The sequence below is a fragment of the Oryzias latipes genome, chromosome 6, assembly GCF_002234675.1.
Source record: "Oryzias latipes chromosome 6, ASM223467v1".
Classification (NCBI taxonomy): domain Eukaryota; kingdom Metazoa; phylum Chordata; class Actinopteri; order Beloniformes; family Adrianichthyidae; genus Oryzias; species Oryzias latipes.
Window position 1 is genome coordinate 6,715,979 of NC_019864.2, and position 23,076 is coordinate 6,739,054.

Below are 23,076 nucleotides of genomic sequence, written 5' to 3' on the forward strand. Positions count from 1 at the left end.
AACACGTCAATGGAAGGGTGGGGTCATCTAAGATAGCACAAGGGTTAAGCGACAAACCCTAAGTTTATGTGAGCAGAGCAAAGTGACATGGGAACAGAAGCCCCTGCACGGCGCATTCAGATGACCCCACTCCCAAGGTTAATGTTGGGCGTGGGGTCATCTGGACCCCACAACATAGCACAAAGGATACATTACCTCCCTACCCTAAAAACCCGTGAGATGAAACAAACTTTGTTTATGACATCCATGGAGTTTTCCACTGTATTCCTGACTAATTGTGAGTGGTGGTTAAGTTACACATGTCAGAGGAAATGATCATTTCAAATGAATTTATTGAACAACAACATAAAGTCTTGATTTTTGTATCTATTCTCTGTAAATGAGCAGCAGTTCTGCTGGTTTGGAATGGAGCAGAACAACAGAACCCAACGACATGATGCGGTCAGCTGTGCTTCAGCAGGTGATTGAGGACGCTGCTCTGTTTTAGTGCTCTGAGGTCAGAAATGTCTTCTGCAATCACTGGGACGTCTTCACCGCAGTCTGTCTGCTCCCCCCTCTCATCTTCGTCACTTTCAGACAGTGTGCACAGCAGAGCATCGTTCTCATAGGTGGGGAAGTAGTACCTGCAGACATGAGGATGTGAGACGTTAACTTTAAGGCTCAGCTGGCTCCACTCACCAAACAAAAACACTCTGAGATGTAATTCATTCAGAATGGCTGATTTAAAACATTTACAGTCCCACAGTTTTCATAAATGGAAATGATGGCAATAACCTTTTACAGCCGAATGCACATAGGTTTACTTTAGGAGGCAAGTTGGAATTTTTGAACATAGGGGTCTATCTGACACCAGCCTCCAATCGTGTTTGGTAAAGTGCTTTGTGTGCAAACCTCACATTCATGCAGGTGGGCCTCCTACTTACTGTGGCTGGTCCCAGGCGGACGTGTCGGGCAGCTTCATGACGTGGGCCTCCCTGTCAAGGTGCTGCATCAGATCTGCTTTGGAGTCAAAATTCTGCTGGCAGCTGTAGCAGCGGCTTTGGTGGATCTGCCGCCGGATGAAGTTCACCAGCTTGACCTGCTGATAGAACCTGAGGTCTAAGAGAGGACACAGCAGCACCGATGAAGAGCGCTCAAATGACGTGCGTGGACTTCAAATCCCACTGACCTACATTCCTTCACTCACCCAGTTCTGTCTTGAGTTGATGGAGGTCAAAGGTGTGTGCGTCCTGAAAAACAGGGATCACACGACACAGTCCTGAATGTGGATTTGAGCCCCGCTGCTCAGAACCGGACATTTACCCCATCTACGGCCAGAACTGGCCAAACTCGGCTCACTTCAATACAACGGTCTTTGTGACAGAAGGGCGCTAAAAACCCAGTTACCATCCCCATACAGACTATAAGCTCCTCCCACATCCCTGCCAGCAACCTCCTTTTTTAAGAGATTGCCTGTTTTAAAGGTTTGCCGTGAACTAAAGTGGGTTGGCTAAGGTGGCAGGTCTTCTTGCTGTTCCAGCAAACATCCTGTAAATTTTGCTTTTCTTCCCAGAATCCCTTCTGCTTCTGCTGCAGGTGAAACACTCTGCTGCAGCTCTTTGCGGCTGACAGGATCGGACACGCAGAAACCACGGCAAACTCTGCTCACCTTCATATGCGAGTAGAGCTCATCCATGGTCTCCGACTGATGATCACAGAACAGACAGACAGCAGAGACTGGGTTCGCCTGCCAGTCCGACCAGTCACTGCGAACACACAACAGCAGGGGGGTGTGAGGAAACTCTGAACTCGTTTTCTTCTTTCTTGTCCCTGGAACATGTTTGGGTTTGTAAGGCCTTCTTCAGAGCACCGGTCCGCATCCTCCTGTCAGGAGATCCGGCAGAACCATCGCTGTGTGGAGCACACCTTCCTCCTGACACGTCCGCTTTGACAGACTGGCCTTCAAAGAACGCCATGTCCATAATCAAGGAGGAACTCCCTCTCTCTCTCTGGAGTACCGTATGGATCCATTTCAGGCCCATATTGTTTCTCGCTCTACAGCAGCATGTCAAACTGTGACAGGAATACATCATCCTATCTGGTCAAGGCCGGCTGCTTGATTGTAGGAAGGTCCAACGGGTTCAGGATGCTGCTGGTTCCCAGGCCTGATGGACATAAACCCATCGCTCCTTGGCTGAGTTCTCTCCAAAGGGTTCTATTTAAACTTCTTTAACATTTTTGGGACGTCTCAATGGTAAAGCTTAGCACTTTCACAAACATTATTTACTATATGCTAGCGCAGAGCAGGCAACCCTGGTCCTCAAGAGCCACAATCCGGCCCGTTTCCAGCTCTCCTTGGCCATATTTCTGCTGATTGGCTGACTCCAGTGATTCCACATCCTGGTTGACTGAACACACCTGGTTCAGGTTCTCAGCATCAAGCAGTCCAGGGAGGGCTGGAAAGCAGGCAGGGTTAAGGCTCCTGAAGCTCCTGAGGACCAGGGATGGCCTTCCTCCTACAGATGGAAGAGGTACATATAGATGTGCTTACTATATGCTCGCTTTTTGTAAATACTGTAGAAAGACTTAGTGCTGTTATTTCTAGGGGAGCAAGTGAATCCTGTATATCTGGTATGTAAAATTGTCAGTTTTTTTCAGATGTTTAATTCTTTCCTTACCCTTTTCTGCTACTAATCTGTGTCTGTGTGTGATTGTTTGCTCTCAAACTAACCCTCGTCTTCGTTTATGGCATTTCTTCCTATTCCTACCATCTTAATTTATGGATTAGGTCTGCATGCCGTTCATTTGAATATTCAAAGCTTACACCCCAAAACTGACCTAGAGCTTGGCTTGCGTATACAAATATAATCACCTTTTCTGAAATTATTACTGACTCCTCTATTCATGTTCCATCTAATATGACGTCAAAATCAATTCCTCCTAAAGTGAAGCTATTTGAAGGCATCTTTATTGGAGTTAGTAAAAAAGGATTCATTGGTAACATTTATCAACCTCTTTCTGCAACATCATCTCATCAATTTTAAAGACTCCTTCCTCAATTTAGGACGAGTTAGTCCAACACATTTCAATACTCCCATAGGTGGCGCTACAATCTTTTCCAATTTGTTCCCCATTATATCTCCAAAAGGGACTGACTTGCATGAACAAAACTTGACCTGCAGGTCTTTCATAGCAAAAGCTTTAAAATGGTTCAAATCTAGAGTTAGGTATCAGCAATAGCTTCCGGAATTGATTGATTCACGATTCTTAAGACTTTTCACGGTTTACACACGCAGACACATTTGTATAGAATATGTGTTTTGAAGATATTCCTACTGCTGTTATGCTGATCTCTACTTTATGGATCAATGATCTATTTATTAAGCTTGGATTGATTCAGATCGATGAATCGATTTTATCAACGCAGTCCTAATTAAAAACAGCATTGCTTTCAGCAGTCAGATGAAGGAGCTGCACATCCAGTCATTATTATCATTAATTTCCCCCCAAAATGATAACTTATTTTGCTTTATTTAATTTTTGCTTTAAGCTTTGAATGGTATTTATTCAGTGCAGTGCATTGAAGGCAGAGGTGAATTTGGACTGGTGTGTTTGTGAGTCTGTGCATTCTGCAAACTAGATTGGACAGTTTATTTTCTCATTTTCCCCTTTTTTCTTTTGTTTCTACTTTTGTAAACGCCTGATACAGAGGACCCTCTTGCAAAAGAGTTTTTAACATCTGAAAGGGCTTATACTCGTGTTTAAATGTTTCAATAAATAAATACAAATAAAGGAATCTCAAAGTGGGGCAAATGTTGTGAATCTGGCTCCAGGTTTTTTCTCTCAGCTCCATTCCGATGTATGAAAGAATTCCGCCCAGAAACAAACTGCAACTATTCATTTCTCCTTCATGATCACTTTGGCACCTCTATGAATTAAACAGGACGTTACCCAAACGTCACCGCCCAATCAGAGGCCCTGATTGGTCAAAGCACAACTGGTTGAACTTTCAGAAACTTGCATAGCAACGCGTGAACGTGAGAGTTTTGACCCTGGAAACCTGATAGGCACATTTTTATAGACTTTTCATCGGAAGTGGCCGCTTGAACGCGCCTGGCCGAGGGTGGTGTGAATGTAGCATTACTGTAGCACCACCAGAGCTTGGCGCTCTATTGCCCAACATCTGCTGAACATGCTCCTCATCTGGGTAGATGCTTCTAAATAATGTAAATAAATGTAAATGGTGTTTTTTAACATTGTGTTCTGGTGTTTGTTATGTTTTACATGTTTAGGTCAGGCTAAAGTGCTCGGTTGACTTGACTGACTTCATTTGCGACCACTACAAAATATTGACATTTGAAATGATCTGCAGATAGCCTTTTGGATCGAAACCCTCAGAGGTCTCTCAGAAAACCTTGACAGCAGCTGATCATTCTGGTTCTGTGTGCATCAAAGACACGTACTCCTCCTCATCATCTTCCACCAGCTCCCGGTCATCCTCACTCTGAACCTCCTCCCAGGTTTTTCCCAGTTCCTGAAAGAAGAGCAGACAAATTCAGGACACTTTATTCTGTCTCTACCATACTTTTATAACAGAAACATATGATAATTATCCCAAAACATTTACACTAAAACCATTCCGGATCAAATTCAAGCGGTAACAGGAAGGAGGAAGCTTCAGCAAAACCAGACTCTGCTGTGAAAGACAGACGACTGAAAACACTAACATGACATGAAGATGAGCACAAAGTTACCAAATGTCTGTCGTTGGTGAAAGTTCTCCTTCATCCAGGTGATGTCTTACAGTTGAGTCATAGCAACTGGACTTGAAATCTTCTCTCCTGAAACATTTTGCGAGGAAGAAAGTTTTACAGCGGAGCAAAAAGTATTCAGTCAGTCACCAATTGTTCAAGTTTTACCCCTTAAAAGATGAGAGAGGCCTGTAATTTTCATCATAGAAAACTTCAACTATGAGAGACAAGATGAGGAAAAAAATCCAGAAAGTCACCTTCTCAGATTTTTAAAGAATTTCTTTATAAATTATGGTGGAAAATAAGTATTTGGTCAATGACAAAAATTCACCTCAATCCTTTGTTTTATACTCTTTGTTCACAATGACAGCAGTCAAACATTTTCTGTAAATCTTCACAAGGTTTTCACAAACTGTCGCTGCTATTTTGCCCCATTCCTCCATGCAGATCTCCTCTAGAGCAGTGATGTTTTGGGGCTGTTTCTGGGCAACACAGACTTTCAACTCCCTCTAAAGATTTTCTATGTGATTGAGATCTGGAGACTGACTAGGCCACTCCAGGACCTTGAAATGCTTCTTATGAAGCCACTCCTTCGTTACCCGGGCAACGTGTTTGGGATGGTTGTCATGTTGAAAGACCCAGCCATGTTTCATCTTCAGTGCTGACAGAAGGAGGTTTTCACTCAAAATCTGACCATACATGGCCCCATTCATTCTTTCCTTTACACAGATCATTCATCCTGGTACCGTTGCTGTAAAACAGCCCCAAAGCATGATGTTTACACTCCCTTGCTTTACAGTAGGTCTCGTGTTCTTTGGATGCAGCTCAGCATTCTTTCTCCTCCAAACACGACGAGTAGAGTTCTTACTAAAAGTTCTATTTTGGTTTCATCTGACCATAGGACATTCTCCCAATCCTCTTCTGAATCCTCCAAATGCTCTCTAGCAGACTTTAGACGGTTCTGCACATGTACTGGCTTTAGCAGGGGGACACGTCCAGCCCTGCAGGGTTTGAGTCCCTGGTGGTGTAGTGTGTTACTGATGGTACCTTTGTTACTTTGGTCCCAGCTCTCTGCAGGTCATTCACTAGGTCCTCCGTGGGGTTCTGGGATTTTTGCTCACTGTTCTTGTGATCATTCTGACCCCACGGGGTGAGATCTTGGGGGGAGCCCCCGATGGAGGGAGATTCTCAGTGGTCTTGTGTGTCTTCCATTTCCTAATAATTGCCCCCACAGTTGATTTCTTCACACCAAGCTGCTTACCTGTTGCAGATTCAGTCTTCCAGCCTGCTGCAGGTCAACAATTTGGTTTCTGGTGTCCTTAGACAGCTCTTTGGTCTCCATAGTGGAGTTTGGAGTGTGACTGTTTGAGGTTGTGGACAGGTGTCTTTCTATAGATAACCAGTTCAAACAGGAGCCGTTAATACAGGAAACCTTAAGTTACAGGTCTGGGAGAGACAGATACAAATACAAATACTTATTTCACTAATAAATTCATTCAAAATCAGACAATGTGATTTCCCTGGATTTCTTTTCCTCATTTTGTCTCTCATAGTTGAGGTTTACCCTTGATGAAAATTACAGGCCTCCCTCATCTTTTTTAGCGGGAGAACTGTCATTGATGGCTGGCTTAATTCTTTTTTGCCCCTCTGTAAATCCAGTTGCTATGACTCAACTTCAAGACATCTTTTGTAGAAAGGAAATACAAATACAAGAAAGCAGGAAAGAGGTAGATGGACAAAAAAACGGAAGTATTCACAAGAAAAGTGAAACGTAAACGTCTGTAACTTAAAAAACTAAGTTCAGATGATCCTTTCTAAAACTTTTTCTACTGTAGCTTTGATGAAAAGGGAAGCAGCAGTTTTTAAACACAGAAATCCTTGACCGTAAATCCTATAAAGGTCTGTTTCTGTTCACATGAGCACAGCAATGCTGCAAACTGTTTCATTAAAAACAAACTCTTAGACAGATGGTTCAAATGTGTTGTGCAACCATCAGGTGAGAGAAAACAGGAAACCGCATCCTTCAGTTAAGAGCCCTGCGCGGGACTATTTTCTTCATCCTGCTCCCGGTGGGACCCAATCCCAATGCAGCCCTCTACTTCAGTTCATTCCCATGTACTGTCTCCTCATGTTTGGTGTGCATTGTGTGGGGGGGTCATGGGGTATATGTTTCAATAGGGGAATTATAGGGCATGTAGGTTTATATTTTAATTTTTTCTGGTCTGTTTTTAAACTGTGAAGCCCATTAACTTCTTTGCATAAAAAGCGTTTTTATAAATAAAGCTTGAGTGATTGAAGCTTTGTTTTATGTTAGTATGAATAACTAGTTTGTCAGATTTTCATTCTTAAACTCAATTGATTTGATTATAAAATACTTTGTAATGGAACCCTGTTCTACTAGAAATTGCTCTTTCCTTACCAGGTAGTTGATGACATAGAAGCGGTCGTACTGGTGGTTGTTGGCGTTGATGCGGCGATGGGCTTTTTTCCTCATGTGATCCTTCAGCGTAGTTTTATCCCGAAATTCTTTCTCACAGTATAAACACTGCAGACTGACGGTAGGAAGAAACAAAACAGCCGGCTGTGATCGGCCTCAACATTTTCTCAAAAACATTTCAGCTTTTTTTTGGTCTTTGTTCATTTTGAAATTGGTTTTACGTCTTGGTTTTACATTTTCAACAGCTTTCACAATGTTTTGTTGTTGAGTTTCAGTTTCCCATTCTCTGAATCCCCTTGACTTTAATGTTTAGAACAGTTCCTACTTGTCCAGCTTGTTCTGCAGCGTGTCCAGGAACTCGCTGCAGAACACGATGTTGTCCGGAAGTCCGATACTGAAGGAATGTTCTCGAGCCATGTGGTTCAGCAGAGAAGACCTGACAAAAACACGGAAACAGACAACTGCAGAGCTGCTCTTCATCTTTTCTTCTCGTTTGTGTTCTTTGCTCTAACATGTTGCTGCTGCTGAAGTAAGTAAGGGATAACGCCCGATCAAGCGTGAATTATCAGAAAGAAATTCAAGCAGAAACTCCCAGAAAACTCCAAAAAGTTCAATGGATGCAAGGAAGCTGCTCCAAAATATGGGCTCCTATGTTCAAATGGAACTTGACCTATTGAGATGTTTCTGATTGGAATAGCTTTAGATTTCTGTCAATATGACTTCCTAATGCAGCAAATTCAACAAAGACTATTTTCAGTTCTTTAGAATCTGTCAAATGTTGTGGAACTCTGTTGTAATAATGTGGAACAGTGACTTTGAAGGTTTTTATTTAAATAAAAATACTGTTATCTTTAGGAGGTTTGTTCAATAGTATTTTATATTTACTCTAATGGTTAGTAACTTGAAAATGATGCTGACATGCTTGCAAAGTAAATGCATGAGAGCAACAAGAGTTCACAGAAGGTCTGGGATGAATGAAGTCTACCTGTTTCCAGAGAACTCCTCACTGCAGAACATGCAGACACGATGGAAGCTGCAGTCATTTCTCTCCTTCTGCTGCTGTTCCAGCACCTCCTCCTGCACAAGAAACACAAAAGTCACCATTCAAAAGAGCTCAGCCTTCACTGCAGCCTCAAATACAAAAGGGGTTTATTCAAATATACATCTTATGTGTCAAAAGATTCTTAACCCGCATTTGTAGTCTGTGTATGTCTCTGGTCCCTAACCCCTTTGAATGTGTGTGGGGGGGGTAACTGTACCGGCTGGCCATGAAGCCAGAGTCCCATAGACGTCTACAGAGAAATGAACAGCTGTTACTCAGTCTATTGGTCAGAACAACCATTCTTGACATGTTACTTTATATCAGTCCTTCTCAAATAGTGAGGCGCTTGATGCGATGCCAGGGGGTGCGTTCCAGTAGTAGCGGTTTTAGGCACAGGTAATACGGGCAAATGTCCAGGATGCAAATTTAACGGTCGGTGGTGACAGCGGCTCAGCTGTGTCCATCTCTATATACAGTCACTGTTTGGAACATGTATGTGTGTGTGTGGGGGGGGGGGGGGTAAATGGTCTGTCCCACACTCACAGCAGCTGTCCTCAGCCTAAAGCATGTGAAGCAGATGGATGGAGGTTTGTTTGCGTGGTACATGCGGGCCACGGTGGAGCTACGTGGCACAACTTAGCTTTTTACACCAAACCCTCTGCTGCTTCGCCCTTCAGCTGCCAAACGGCAGAGCCCATTTAGAAGCATGTTAGGAAAAACACTGGGTGTTTTACTCCTCCAGAAGCAGCAGGAAAAAAATAGATCTATACATGTTTCTTAAATTTGTCTTTGATGGATAGTTTAAAGATTAACTGGGATTTTTCTCAGATTGTATTTAACTTTGTTTTATTTACTTGATAAAACTTCAGGTGGCTATTTCCCTCTTTATATACATTTCTTTTGACCCTATAAGACACGCTACAGTTCAATGGAACATCCTGCAGTTATTTTGTTTTAAACTTATTTAATTTATGTTGAAGTGTCACTTTATTTACTCCGAAAACTTTCAAGGAACTGTTTATGTAACTTTAAAAAAAACAAACAATAAAAGATGCTGCTGAGCCTGATTCCTCCAGGAGCCACGTTGTTTGGAAATAAAGTTCATTGTTGGACGTTAGTTTCATTCTAAACGATGATGCCGATATTTTCACTTTCACTGCAAATGAATATCAGCTCCAAATATCAGTCATCAGCCTTCTGGACCACCAATCATCTCTATAGGCCTGTTGGTCTATCTCTAATCCTGATTGGACCAGCATCATCCTCATGCTGAACATTGATCGTTGAGCAGCTGGAGGACTTTCAGATCCTCACCAGACGCTTCTGCTGCAGCTTCTCTCTGAGGGTTCGGTCCTCCGGAAGCACGTCGCACAGCAGGAAGTACTCTTCCTGTTTGTCTGTGGGGTCAAAATCGTCTCATTAGAAGATGTGAGGTTGCTTCACAGCGAGCTCATCCCGGGACCGACTCACCAGCCGGCCCTGCCGAGTTGGTTTTGATGACGCTGCAGAAATCTGCAACGGGCTGCTCCAGAAATCGCCCCTTCCAGTACAGCATGTACCTGACAGGGGGCGTGAAGCGAATCAGAACAGCAGCAAGGCACCATGGGCCACAAACTGATGCTCTTAACACATGCATACATTTTATAAATGTATAAATCTATTAGATTTGAGAAATCGCTGACGTCATCTCTGCTGTTTAAATAAATAAATAACTAAATAGTGAGCGTTGTGTCCGAATTGCCTCTAAATAGGGGTTGGGGTGGGAATTGGGACACAGCCAGGATCTGTAGAATGATCTGGATCCTTTGGTCTCATGTGAAGCACACAGGGGGACACCATACTTTGGGAGGTTTGCGATGAGGCGGACGTCAGCGATGACCAGCTTGTGCTCCAGCAGCAGATGTTTGAGGAGCGAGTCTTTCTGCGGCAGGGGGGCCGACTCTGAGCAGAACAGACACACCAGCAGCTCCGGACCGGGACTCTGCACACCGAGACCCCCGTCAGCCTGCTGCTCCGGAAAAGACAGCGCCTCCAGGATGGTGCCGTCGCCTGCAGGAAGAGACGGCGGATTTCAAAATGATGGAGCAGGATTTTATCTCCAAGCTTCTTGGTAAAACACAACAGTCATCCTCGTCTGGCGTCAGAAACCTCGAAGTTAGGGCATCGACGTAAACAGAGACAGATCTGGGATCTTCAACTGAGGGCAGTGCGACACATTCCTCAGCAGGGATCAGGTCTGTGTGGAGGCGTTGCTCGCCTCCATCACTCGTGGTGGCGTCACCAGTATTCTGTACTTCTGATGTTCATCGTCAGGCAGACTGACTAAAAGGCCGTCAGAATCAATCAATCTTCACTCCCGGAAGGATGAACCCTACCTTTTGTTTTAATCAACTCTCACAGCTGCACAGCAGCATTCTGTCCTCTTATCCAGAGTGCTCTTTAATGGCGTTAGTGCAGAATCGTTAGCAATGATCAGATTTTAGCAATCAGACATCCTCACCGCCGTTCGCTTAATGCAAACCAAACGTCTGGCGTTGCAAGTAAACCTCATCCAGTTTTTTGGAGATGTTATAAATGTATTTAGGTATTTTTGAATATGTGGTAGTTCACATGTTATAGATTAAAAGCAGCTAATTTGGCACACTGGTTGTAATGAAATAGGTTCAGAGAACACCCAGACTTTGATGATCCAGTTGTGACATTGTTATCCTCTGACAAGTCAAGCTGCTGCTTCATAGATGTCAGTTTTCATTTGGGATCCCGTTCCAGCAGAGAGAGACATGGAAAGCTGGGCTAAAAAGAAACTAAGAGTTTCTGCCGCCGTGAGCTGCATCCTAGTTTCTGCAGAGCGGCTGTTGTCGCCAAGCAACCTCGTCCCCACTTCCCATCATCCCACCAGCTAACATTAACTGTGCAACAAAAGTGGTGAGCAATATCAGAGCTATCCAACTGTATGGTTTGAAACCAGATGTCAATTCACTGCCGTCAAGCCAGCCGTCATTCAGATCTGCGGTGTCAAATGAGCCGCTCCTGAAATTCTCAGCTTTACGGGAACTGAGCGAACACGGCTAAAATCCATTTCCGGTTTTTAAATTAAATTCAAAACACTGAAAAGTCAAATGAATGCTTGAAGGAAAACAATTAGTATTCTTATATTAATCAAATGAAAAATTATTATGAAAAAGGCTGAGATAAGATTGGGTGTATATACACATACTGCCAACCATATAGCCCCTTCATTTATGTTACTGTCATTTCCATTTCAAACATGAATACAGGGATCCCTCGTTATATCATGTTTCGTCTTTCATGGCTTCACTGATTTTTTTTACAGCGCAGTTTCTCACTAAAAAACTACTGGCACGGATACACCAGTGCATCGCGTCTCCAAAATATTCAGAGGGCCATTCGGGAGATGAAGATTGAAACTTTGAATGCCTGCTGGAAAAAACGATGGCAGTGCAAAACGCAACCAGAGTCTCTCCTGACGAGCTCCATCACGCTGCAGTGGATACGGCTGTCAATCTAGCCAAACGGCTTGGAGGTGACGGCTTTCATGACACGACTGCTGATGAAATTAATGCCCTGATCGATGCACACACACATCAACTGACAGACGAAGACCTGGCAGAGATGACAAAGCCACCAAGCCAGGACGAGGGAGAAGAGGAAGAAGAAGACACACGGGTTGATAAAGAGGAGGAGGACGGACTAACACTTGGTCGCTTAGCAACCATGGTGAGAATGGCCACTGAACTTCAGCGCACGGCACAAGAATGGGACCCTTTGATGAGTCGTTCCTTGCAGTTCTCAAATATAAATCGAAGGTGGTATATCAGTTTATAAAAATCTTCTTGCTCAGAAAAAGAAAGAGCGCCAACAACTACCCATAACAATGTTCTTCTTTCGGAGAAAGACTCCTGCGCCTTCAGTAGAAACAGACGCTACAGCGGAGCGGAGTCAGGACGAAGAGGCACAGCTGGGACTGTGAAATACGTGAGTGACAATGTTTCCAACCTTGTATTACTATATCAAAATTATTGTTTTAAACAAATTTTGGGCTTTAAAACGGGTTTTGATTTTTGGTTTCATTCTATAGTTTGGTATTGCATTGTAAAATAATAAAATAAATAAAGCTGACTACTTCACGGATTTCACTTTTCGCGTGTTATTTTTGGAACGCAACTCCCGTGATAAACCAGGGATCACTGTAACTCAAATGTGAAACACAGTGATACACACAGTGAAAGTGTCTGGAAATGACAGTCTGAGTAGCCAACATAGTCCTGAAGGGAATTGAAGAAGCTGCTGACCTAGATTATGGCAAAAACTTAAACTACAGTGTCTCAGACATTGCATCTCTCAGATGTTGTGACAAATACCAAACAGTATTGGACATTAGATCAAATCTACACAACTATATTTCATCATGAAGTGTTTGTAGTAATTCTCAAAAATCATACTTCATAACATGTCCACATGTGAAACATTAAATTACATTTACAATTAACCTCGTGAGAGAAAACAAAGACGTGACTGACAGAAGCATCAGAATGGAGCGGCGCAGAGAGTGTGTACGTCACAAATACCATCTTTTTCCATTTTTGTTTGCTGTCTATTCACAAAGAGAAACGCAGTTTCAATGTGGATTCTCCTTACATTTCCTCCATCACAAAATGCAACATGACTAACATGTTAAACACTTTTCATCGGGGTGGGATTTGAGTTGAGTGTATGTGGGACCTGTGTTTGTGTCGTGCGTGGGAGATGCGCGTGTTGACTGTATGTGAGTCAATGGTTGACAGCGTGGCTGACAGGTAGTAATCGGGGTACAGGTGGGGTCGTGTGGTGGATGGATGGATCCCCACCAGAGCCGCGGCTCCCGTTTCTGGACCTAAAACCCAGTATGACGGGGCTGTAACCAAACGGACAGTCCTGCCGCTGCTGCTCGTTCCTCCGGAGGCGGAGGTCTCTGCGTCCGGTGCAGGAGAACAGCCTGCATGGGTTAATGTTCTGAAGGGTCTACACTCACCCCCGGGTTCCTGTCCGCCACTGCCGGCCATGCTGCCGGTGAGCACCTTCGTCGGCGGTGGAGGCCGCTTTTCCTTTGTGTGCGAACTACTGTGTGATGCAGCAGCGCCGCCTGCTGGTCTGGAGGTCTGAGAAGATCAAAACGAACCCTAATCAACAGAACCCTGATCAAACTAAAGGAGTCTACCTTTGTTTTTATTTTTAAAATTTAAACAGCTTTTCTTTAATAAACATACTAACTTATATCAGTAAATGTAACAACTGGATGCCCTATTAATTACACCCTCTCCATGTTTTCTTATGCTGTATGTAGCCCTACTGCTATCTGAAGAAAACAGTTGATTCATACGGAAAAGTACACTCTGCTACAATTCAAATACTGGACATTTTGAAAAGCTACATTTTATAAATGAATGGCTTAATTTCCACAAAAACCTAACTATAGAGCTTTAGTATAAAGTAGAGTATTAAAGTGGGACTTTGTGGCTCTCACTGGGTTTTAGTCAGTTAGTAACTGGAACTAATGGCTGTTTTAGTTTTAATGGCTGCAAACCCCTGAGTTAGAACTGATGAACTGGTGAGTAAGGATTGATAAAAAATAAAATAAAAACAGTCTTAAATACCATCAGGCGAGGTGCAGATGGGTGTCAAGAGTCCCCACCAGCAATCCAGCACACCTGTGGAGACAAAACAGAGAAAACAGCAAAAAATAGAAATTACCAGAAGAGGACAGACCACCAGCCTAAAGGGTCTATGTCATGCATAACCACTTTTTGACATTTTAAGTTTCTTATAATGTTCATTCTTGACAAAAACAGCACTTAAATCCATTCACACACTAAGAATTCCTCTAAAAACCTGCTCTCTGAGCCCCTCCCCTCTACAAAAACCAGTGGGCACTCACATTGTGATGTCACAAAGTGGGGAACAGCCCCTTCCAGGAAGGGTCTGCGCTGCTAGCCCCCCCCCCCCCCAGACTAACAGACACACCCACTTTCTCAGTGGGGCTGAATGTTTTCGTGGCCGACACAGACACACTGATGAGGCCGACTCTAGGATGAGGTCATGAAATGGGTGGAACCCACATGGAGAGAAAGGCGGAGCCTCAAGACGCTGATGTTGGATTCCTATTCATAGCTTCTGAACATTCCTCTGCATTATTCACAATAAGACCACCCAGGACAAGGTCCTGTTCAAAAACCACAGGACCCGGACTGATCAAACCAGGATTAGATTATGCATTAGATAGTAAAGAATACATTAAACACAGTTTCTGATTTGTGAAACCTTTATTTGATGTCTCAAAATGAGGAAGGGGGAGATACGAACAACTGGAGAGAAGGAAAGATACAGATGACAGAGGGTGAAACTGAAAAAGGAAGACAGAAACATCAAAATGTCAGGGTCCAGAAAGAGAAAGGTAGTCAAGTTTACTTGATATGTTTATGTTTTGGTGAACCCTTACAATGGTGCATAAAAATGATGTTATTTCACATTTTCACTAATCAGAAGATGTTTTTAATGTACTCTTTACTATCTAAATCCTAATTTATTCCAGGTTTGATCAGACCGGGTCTTGTGGTTTTTGAACAGGACCCGGTCCTAGGTGGTCTAAGAGTGAAAAATGTAGAGGAATTTTCCTTTAGTGCCCTCGCCAACCGCAAGCTGTGAATAGAATGCCAACTTTTTAATTTTTTTTGTGTTATTTTAGGACACAGGTGACATACAGCAAAAAAACAAAACAAAGAACAATAAACTGTACATCAATTGTTCAAAGTAAACGCCAGGGGGGATACAAATACAAAATAAACTTATATTAAATTATGAAGCTGAGCAAAATGACACATTTTAATTGCATTTTTGTTTACTGGGGGAAATGAACTGTAAGTAAAATCTAATTTGGGCTTGCAAATAAACAAAATTGGTAGCTTAGTTGCAAAAATTATTTTTGTTAATGTAATACTTGGTTAATAAAATCAGGGGATTTATTAAATAAAATTGAGATGAAAATGTATTATCATAATTAACGAAACCAAATAAGATATTTTTCCATGTTAAAGTAAAATGTGCATACATTTTAGTCTTTATCAGGTTTGTTAATAAAAAGTCAACTTCTTATGGGGCTAACATTCACTCTGACCTGAGGGCCTCAGGCTTTGTGTTTACTTTATCAGATGCAATTCTGTAATCTAACTTGAAAATTAAAACGCCACAACTGCGAGTTAATCTAAAAGGACGATATAGGCCATGTCTATGGTGTGAGTGGATAAGTTTCATTCCAGGAGCTCAGCCAAAAAGTTAAATGTTGTTGTCTACAAGAAACTCATTCTAATATTTAGTGTTATAAGACAATCCCTAGTCTTGTAAACTACAATTTTAATGTTTTTTTTAATTTATTTTTATTTTGTATTTATTCGTTTTATTTGCATTTTATTCTTTTTTATTTCTTTTTGTTGTAGCTATGTGTATATGTTTGTTTGAAGTTCAATAAAAAAATTTTTTTCAGGAGCTCAGTCAAGCGCCAGCACGTTTGATAACTATGGGAACTCAGCAGGGTCAAACGTAGACAACAGGAAGTCGGCGCTCACGCGGGTAAGTGCGATAGCTCAATGTCAGCGACTACAGACGTGTTTACAGCCCGTTTTTGCGGCTTTACGTGACGGATGAGTGAGGACAGGAAGCGCTAATTGAGAGCTTCACCGAGAACGACAGTAGCTTTCTGTCGGAGCTCTAGGGTCCGGGCAGCTTCGAGAGCATGATGGGTAATCAGTCCCCGACTAGGACTCCGCCCCATGTCGCCCTCGTTGCCCCATCGGGCCCAAACCTCAGTGCTTTGACTGCATTCAGTCTTTCTTTATCCTAGTCAGCGGCTCAGTGCAAAGAATATGCCGCCCAGAAATGGAAGTTGTTTTTATAGCGAGTAAACTTTGGTATTCTGTTGATGTCACTCCTCCATAACCCATACAAACACGTTTATTGACTCTGTTGAAATCAGTCAAAGACACACAACTTTAATCATAATGCTATTATAGTTTAATGATGGGGCAGCAGGTACGCTATAGTGGAAAGATCTAAAGTGAGGGAAAAGCTGCTTAGTTACACCACTTTTAGGAACTTTAGGGGAAAAAGTTCTTCTCAGAGTAGTTTTACCATAGCATGCGTTTTACTATAGTAAAATAGTGGTAGACTGGTGCTCTGACATGTGGACAGTTTCTGTATTTATTCATCAGCTTCCAACTCGTTTTCAATGGCTTCAGATGAGATTCCCGTCCACACGAGTTACTGAGTTGATGTTGTGACCCGCTCTCCCCTTGGGGATTATTTGTGTTTACTTGAATGGGATTCCACGACTGCGATCTTTGCTGATGACCTCTTGCTGTTGCTTTCTCCTGCCAGCGTATGCTCGGCTCTGCAGATGAAGGCGGGCCGTCGATACCTGCGAGCCTTCGTCAGTGGATTCCTTGTTGCAGTTCCAGTCACCGTGACTGCACTCGATCGACTGGCTTATGTGGCTCGAGTGGAAGGGGCGTCCATGCAGGTGAAGTAGGTCCATGAAGGTCATGTGACCTTTGACAAACTCAAATTTGATATATAAATATGGTCATTTGCAGCATGGTGGCAGATCATGAGAATTGGTCAAAATCAAGAAACCTCAAAATCCAAAATAGAAACATTTTTAGTCTTCGCTAAACAATCCCCATAAGAGTTACCAAATCATATTTGGAGATTTTTAAAATGAGAAATAGCATCTTTGGGCCTCTTCTCAGCTGCACGGTGGCACAGTGGTTAGCGCTCTTGCCTCAGTGCCGGCTTGGGACCTGAACCAGAACACCAATGGGGGACCTTTCTGTGGAGGGTTTGCATGTTCTCCCAGTGCGTGTGGGGGGTTTTTCTCAGTCTTCTTCCCACTGTCCAAAAGAAGGCTTCATAGGTTAATTGGTTACTCTAAATTGTCCCTAGGTGTGAATGTGAGTGTGATTGTGGCCCTGTGTCTGATGTCCCCTGCCTTCACCAACAAGTGGCCGGGATAGGCTCCAGCAGCCCTGTGACCCCAAAAGGGACAAAATAGGATTAGAAGATGAATGAATGAATGAATGAATGGATGGATGGATGGATGGATGAATGAATGAATGAATGGATGGATGGATGGCATCTTCTCCATCAGTGCCTCAAGCTGCTGTTGGGTGAACTTGTTCCCCTGCTGAAGCAAAACATCCAGCAGGTCAGTTTTGTCAGATGTGGGGCATCTATCTTCTTCATTAAAGGTTCGAGCCCGGGACGGCCCTTGTCTAGTGACCCTTCATTTAAACCGTGTCTGACTAAACTGGTGGTACGGAGCACCAAAATTGCCAGAATTGGAGACGGAACCAAACATGACCCAGTGCCAGCCATGCTTACATCTCACCCATCCCACATTGTCACAGTGGCTCCGACTCATTTCACTGTGGGTGTAAGGCACTGTTACCTTCAGACTTCTCCTGTGGGATCAGGGATCGGTCAGGCTACCAAGGACTCGTGAGAGCAGATGATAAATATTGTGATCTTTTGTGCTGAAACATCTCACACTTTCATTTGGTTTATTCTATTTTTTACACAGGATCAACCCTAAGGTTGAATCAGAGCAAACCAGCTGGTAAAATCAGGCATTTTAACAGCAAAATTTGTTTTTTTCAGCTTGAATTGTTTGGTGCATTGGAAACAGGGTCACACACGAACAGGCTACAGCAATATTTCACTCAGAGAAAAGACATCAAGTTTAGGTTTTCTTCTCCATTCCAGATGCCTACATGTCACATACTGTTGATCATTTACAGACTGTATTTATTTTGCTGCTTCTCTTCAGCCGTTCTTCAACCCAGAAGGAGGATCTGAGTGTGATGTGGTGCTGCTGGACCGATGGAGTGTGAGAAACTACCAAGTTCAACGAGGTGACATCGTCTCAGTTGTGTGCGTCAACGCCACAAACATTCGGTTTGCATTTTTAAGCTTTGGCACAGATCACTGTGGAGTAGAACCGCAGAGCCTTTGGCTTTGAACGCCTCCACATTGCTCGTTGTTCTGACACCCGTCTCCTAGTCATTGTTGGGACTAAATGCAGCTGATCCACGTCATCAGCAGTAGGTAGAGCACATATTACATCACAAACGTCAAGTCTGAGGTCCTCAGTCAGCACAGTAAGTTACTGAACAAAGAGCTGGAGTTCCTGTTTTTGGACCATAATAGATTGACCCATATTCATTTGTTGGGGCCCAACCCCATCAGCGCTGTTACCAGCTCAAATATGAAATAACAGATGGCTGTTCTGCAGCTGCATTCCGTTGTGCACGCTGAACATATAGGAGACATAACTGCATCTTACACACATGGATGTGCCCCCTGTAAAATGCTGCCAGTCGATTTTCCACACATTCATATCAGAGATTTCCCATTACTTTGTGTTCTGCATTTAAATATCCAGAAAAGGTTCATGTTATTTCTGCTTGCACTTCAAAATATTTGAATTTAGTTTCCTGTTTAAAACTTTGACATCAAGAAGAGTAAAACGGAAGAAAAATGCTTCAGATTTAACACTAAAAGCTGTTTTTTTATTACTTACATTAAATGCTTTTTGTTTAGGATGTTTTGCGTTTTCTTATAGTTATGAGAAATATGTGGGTTTTTTTCCAGATCTCCCAAAAATCCCAAACAGAAGATCATCAAGCGTGTTATTGGCCTGGAGGGAGACTTCATCAGGTGAGAAATCAGCGAACACAAACCTCAAAACATGCTTATCGGTTGTGTTGTAAGTCGGGCTGTAACGATTCATTTTAACAACAATTCAATATTTGAGGTTGTTTATTCAATTCACTTTCGATTTTGCTTCATTCTGAATGATCCGGTTCTCTGGCCTTAAGTGGATCCAGATCATCTTTCTCCAAAACTTCCAGCAGTGAGAATCAGACAGAAATTCCTGCTCCTGAACAGTGAAGTTTTCCAGATTCTTGGATTTCTTCCAGATCATCAAATGTTATTGAAATATGTGTCCAAACAAACAAGTAAACTAGAATGAATGTCAAATCCATTCACATGTTAGTTTCCTAAAGTTCAGTCCACGTTTTTCCACCTCCAAAGAATTCAAAGTGAACATTATCAGAACATTCTAGACACTGGATGGTCACATGACTTTATTCAAAGTCTGTCCACACATTAGACTGGAATGATGGACTGATCTGTTCTTGATGATGTCATCATGAGTGTTGGCCGCTGTGATGCATTTAGTCGTTTTTACCTTATAGTCAAATAAACTCACCGTGACTGAATCAGAATGGTATTTTTCAAAATCCATTATAATTGAATGATTTCACTTTGAAACCGTTTTTTAATAGTATGGGTCGATTGGATTTGATTGTGTCTCAGCCACATGGATCTGGTTGGATGGTAGGAATAGAAATCGCTTCATGGATCACTCGTTACAGCCTGTTTTCCCCTTCATGAAATATGTGTCAGTATTTGGATCCTGCTAGATACAAACCCGTCTAAAAACAGGCAGTTGAGTGGTTTGTGCTACATTTTGATGCTTTTATATGCCAAAAGGTGAACAATAACCATAACTTTACATTTTTAGAGCATATTTTTGAAATGTAGAACTCTTTTCTGAACTTGTTGGAGAAAGTCCCAAAAACTAACCAGTGATCTTTCCAAAATAAAATGTTCTATTCTACCATTGAAAAATGAAACCTGAACTTTCATTTATAACAGCTTTTGTGAGAATTGTCTTAAATTTGTTCAAGAGATTCCCTAAGAAAAGCCGGAGTAGGCCCAAGTTCTTCCACAGCAGAAGAGTTGGAGGCGTTGATGGTGGGATTCCTAAAGTCAGACTCGACTTCTTTGAAACTTAATAATAATAATCCATTTTATTTAAAGCGCCTTTCATGAAACCCAAGGACACTTTACAAAACAAAGGTTAAAATAGACATTAAAAGCACAATAAATATAAAAGACAAAAATCAAAAGTGAATCAGGATGGGAAAACAGAAATAAACAGATGAGTTTTGAGTTTAGATCTGAAAGTTGGAAGAGAGTCTATGTTACGGAGATCAGGAGGAAGGGAATTCCAGAGTTTGGGAGCCGAGCAGCTGAAGGCTCGGGTTCCCATGGTGACAAGTCGGGCCAGAGGGACAGAGAGCTGAACAGAGGATTTGATATGAAGGAGGTCGGAGAGATAAGGAGGGGCCAGGTTATGGAGGGCCTTAAAGGTGAAAGGGAAGGGGTTTGAATCTGGAGGTTATGGGAAGCCAGTGCAGCTGGTGGAGAACCGGGGTGATATGACTGAAGGAGGGGGTTCTGGGGATGATGCCGGCAGCTGAGTTCTGGACCAGTTGAAGCTTATTGAGGGTTTTTTGGGGGGAGACCAAAGAGGAGGGAATGACAGTAGTCTAGACAGGAAGTGACCAGACTGTGGACCAGGATAGAAGCAGAGGGGACAGTGAGGTAGGGGCATAGACGATTAATGTTACGTAGATGGAAATGTGCTACAGAGTTATATTATTGATGTGGGACTGAAAAGACAAGGAGCTATCTAGGATAACACCCAGACTCTTCACCTGAGGGGAGGGGGAGACAGAAGATGAATCGATGGAAAGAGTATGACTTGTGGCTTTGGAGAGGGTGGAATTGGAACCGACGAGAAGTAGCTTGGTTTTATCACTCTTGAGTTTGAGAAGGTTTAAGGTGAAGCAGTTTTTGATTTCAGATAGACAGGAGGGTGGAAGAGAGGAGTCACATTTGCTTGATACATAGAGCTGGGTGTCATCCGCAAAACAATGAAAGTTAACACGGAAGATATTGCCAAGGGGTAGAAGATAAGTAATGAAAAGAAGAGGACCAAGGACAGAACCTTGGGGGACACCAGAAGAGACGGAGGAGGGCTGAGATTTAAATGATTTAAGCTGAATGAATTGGGTGCGGTCAGAGGTAGGATTGAAACCAATGGAGGGGGGTGGAGGTGATGCCAAGGGAGGAGAGCCTTTAGAGGAGGATGGAGTGAGAAATGGTATCAAAGGCTGCACTCAGGCACTCAGGTCAAGGAGGATGAGGATGGTGAGGAGGCCAGAGTCAGCTGCAATGAGGAGGTCAATAGTGATCTTGAGCAGAGCAGTTTCAGTGCTGTGTGAGGGACGGAAACCGGACTGAAAAGGTTCCAGGAGATTATTGTTTTAGGTAATCATAAAGTTTGGAGGCGATCAGGTTTTTCCAAACTGTCATCAGATAAGCTTTAGAACAAATCCATTGACTGCCATATATGGGCGTGTGTCTGCCCCTCAAGCTGATGGGGGATCAGATGTTGAGCAGGATTTATCCTCCACGAACCTGCAAAGCCAGCAGGAGCAGCAGGGGGTACCGGTTTCAAACCCAGTCTCTTTGTTTTAAGAGAAACGAAGGGGGCCGCTCTGATCCTCAGAGGCACTGAGAGTGTCCCCCTCTCCAAAAAGTCACATAGTGAGTTCTTTCTCTTCAGGACTCTCAGCTACAAGAACAGATACGTTCGAGTCCCTGACGGTCACTTCTGGCTGGAGGGGGATCACCATGGACACAGTCTGGACAGCAACAGTTTTGGACCGGTATGCACTGCAGCGTCCGGACTGACCGGGCTCTGCGTAGGAAGCGTTTGTGAGACTGGTTTTTAAATCTAGAAAAAGGCTATGTTTTTTTATTATTACAAATTCCATTTTTCATTTAGATTTTTATTTAAATTAAATGACAAATCCTAAACAGAGATTTAAACCAGTTTTATCTGTATTCCAGTAAAAAGGATCCAGCTTTGGCGAGTAACCCTGTCCCCACAAAACCCCTATGAGCCGTCCTACCCTCCAGAACAAGCACATGCAGAGGCCGCTTTGCATTGTTATTACTATGACTTTGAGTCAAAGTTTTACTCGTAAAGTTGGGACAGGGCCTTTTTCATTACTGTGAGAAACACATTTTCTGTGTGGGCGTCTCAACAGCAACGTGCTGTCAACGTTTAGAGGAAGTGTTTAAAATGCAAATAATCTTAATTCTGTTCCTTTAACCATGATACTTTTTGAATAAAAGGTTTGAAAAAAAACTTTGGAGAAGCTGAAATGTAATGGTTTTCCTTAGATGATTAAACGATTAAAAATAGCTGGTTCCTTGATTTTCAGCCAAAAAAGTCCTTTGTATTTGCATAACTGTCCCTGGCTCCATTCTTCTGTTAATGTTGGGATCAGCAGACTGCTGGAAGATCTTTGTGGTTCCTTTTTAGTGAGTTGAGTTTGTCTGTGTTGACCTTTACACCCATAAAGCATGAGGTGGTAGTGATGCATTTTAACAGCCGCGCTCTGAGGCTTTGCTTCTGTTCCTGCCACCCCAGGTGTCCGTGGGGCTCCTTCACGGTCGGGCCTCTCACATCATCTGGCCGCCAAACCGCTGGCAGCGGATCTCGCCGTCCCTCCCTCCTCATCGAGGCCCACTGGAAACCGAAGAGGAGGAAGACGGATGAAGAGACGTGTCAAATGAGTTTAGATCGTGTCCTAGTGCCAGGTCGCTTTACAGAAACTCTGGACGGTGCAGGTTTGTTCACGCTGCAGCCAGGAGGAAGGCAGACGTTCAGTTCCCGGATGATTTCACATGGAAAAATATACATTTGTTTCACAGGGTGAATCTGACTGTATCTTTTTAATATGAATTACATTAAAACAGTGGAAAACCATTACTCACTTGTTTTATTTCATGACAAAATATTTAATAGTCCGATTTACAGAAGTAGGCATGGTAGGTGGGCAGGTATTAGGGGAGTTTGCTTATCAACAACGGTTTGGGAAGTAACAGACCATTTG

At 42.9% G+C, this 23,076-nt stretch overlaps 2 protein-coding genes across 2 annotated transcripts; one reads left to right on the forward strand and one right to left on the reverse strand.

Annotated features, from left to right (window-relative positions):
- Positions 1-314: 314 nt before the first annotated feature.
- znf277 (zinc finger protein 277) lies at positions 315-13,343 on the reverse strand. The gene is made up of 12 exons (XM_004069378.4): positions 13,242-13,343; positions 10,051-10,258; positions 9,680-9,768; positions 9,524-9,606; positions 8,153-8,244; positions 7,493-7,603; positions 7,150-7,282; positions 4,443-4,513; positions 1,649-1,745; positions 1,187-1,229; positions 924-1,098; positions 315-623 (listed from the first exon to the last, which is right to left on the reverse strand). The coding sequence occupies exons 1-12, from the start codon at positions 13,270-13,272 to the stop codon at positions 443-445; spliced, it is 1,314 nt and encodes a 437-aa protein (XP_004069426.1). The 5' UTR covers positions 13,273-13,343; the 3' UTR covers positions 315-442.
- A 2,403-nt stretch (positions 13,344-15,746) lies between these two features.
- On the forward strand, positions 15,747-22,952 carry immp2l (inner mitochondrial membrane peptidase subunit 2). Its single transcript, XM_004069379.3, has 6 exons — positions 15,747-15,832; positions 16,637-16,778; positions 18,084-18,187; positions 18,908-18,973; positions 21,738-21,840; positions 22,611-22,952. The coding sequence occupies exons 2-6, from the start codon at positions 16,656-16,658 to the stop codon at positions 22,737-22,739; spliced, it is 525 nt and encodes a 174-aa protein (XP_004069427.1). The 5' UTR covers positions 15,747-15,832; positions 16,637-16,655; the 3' UTR covers positions 22,740-22,952.
- The last annotated feature ends 124 nt before the right edge of the window (positions 22,953-23,076 follow it).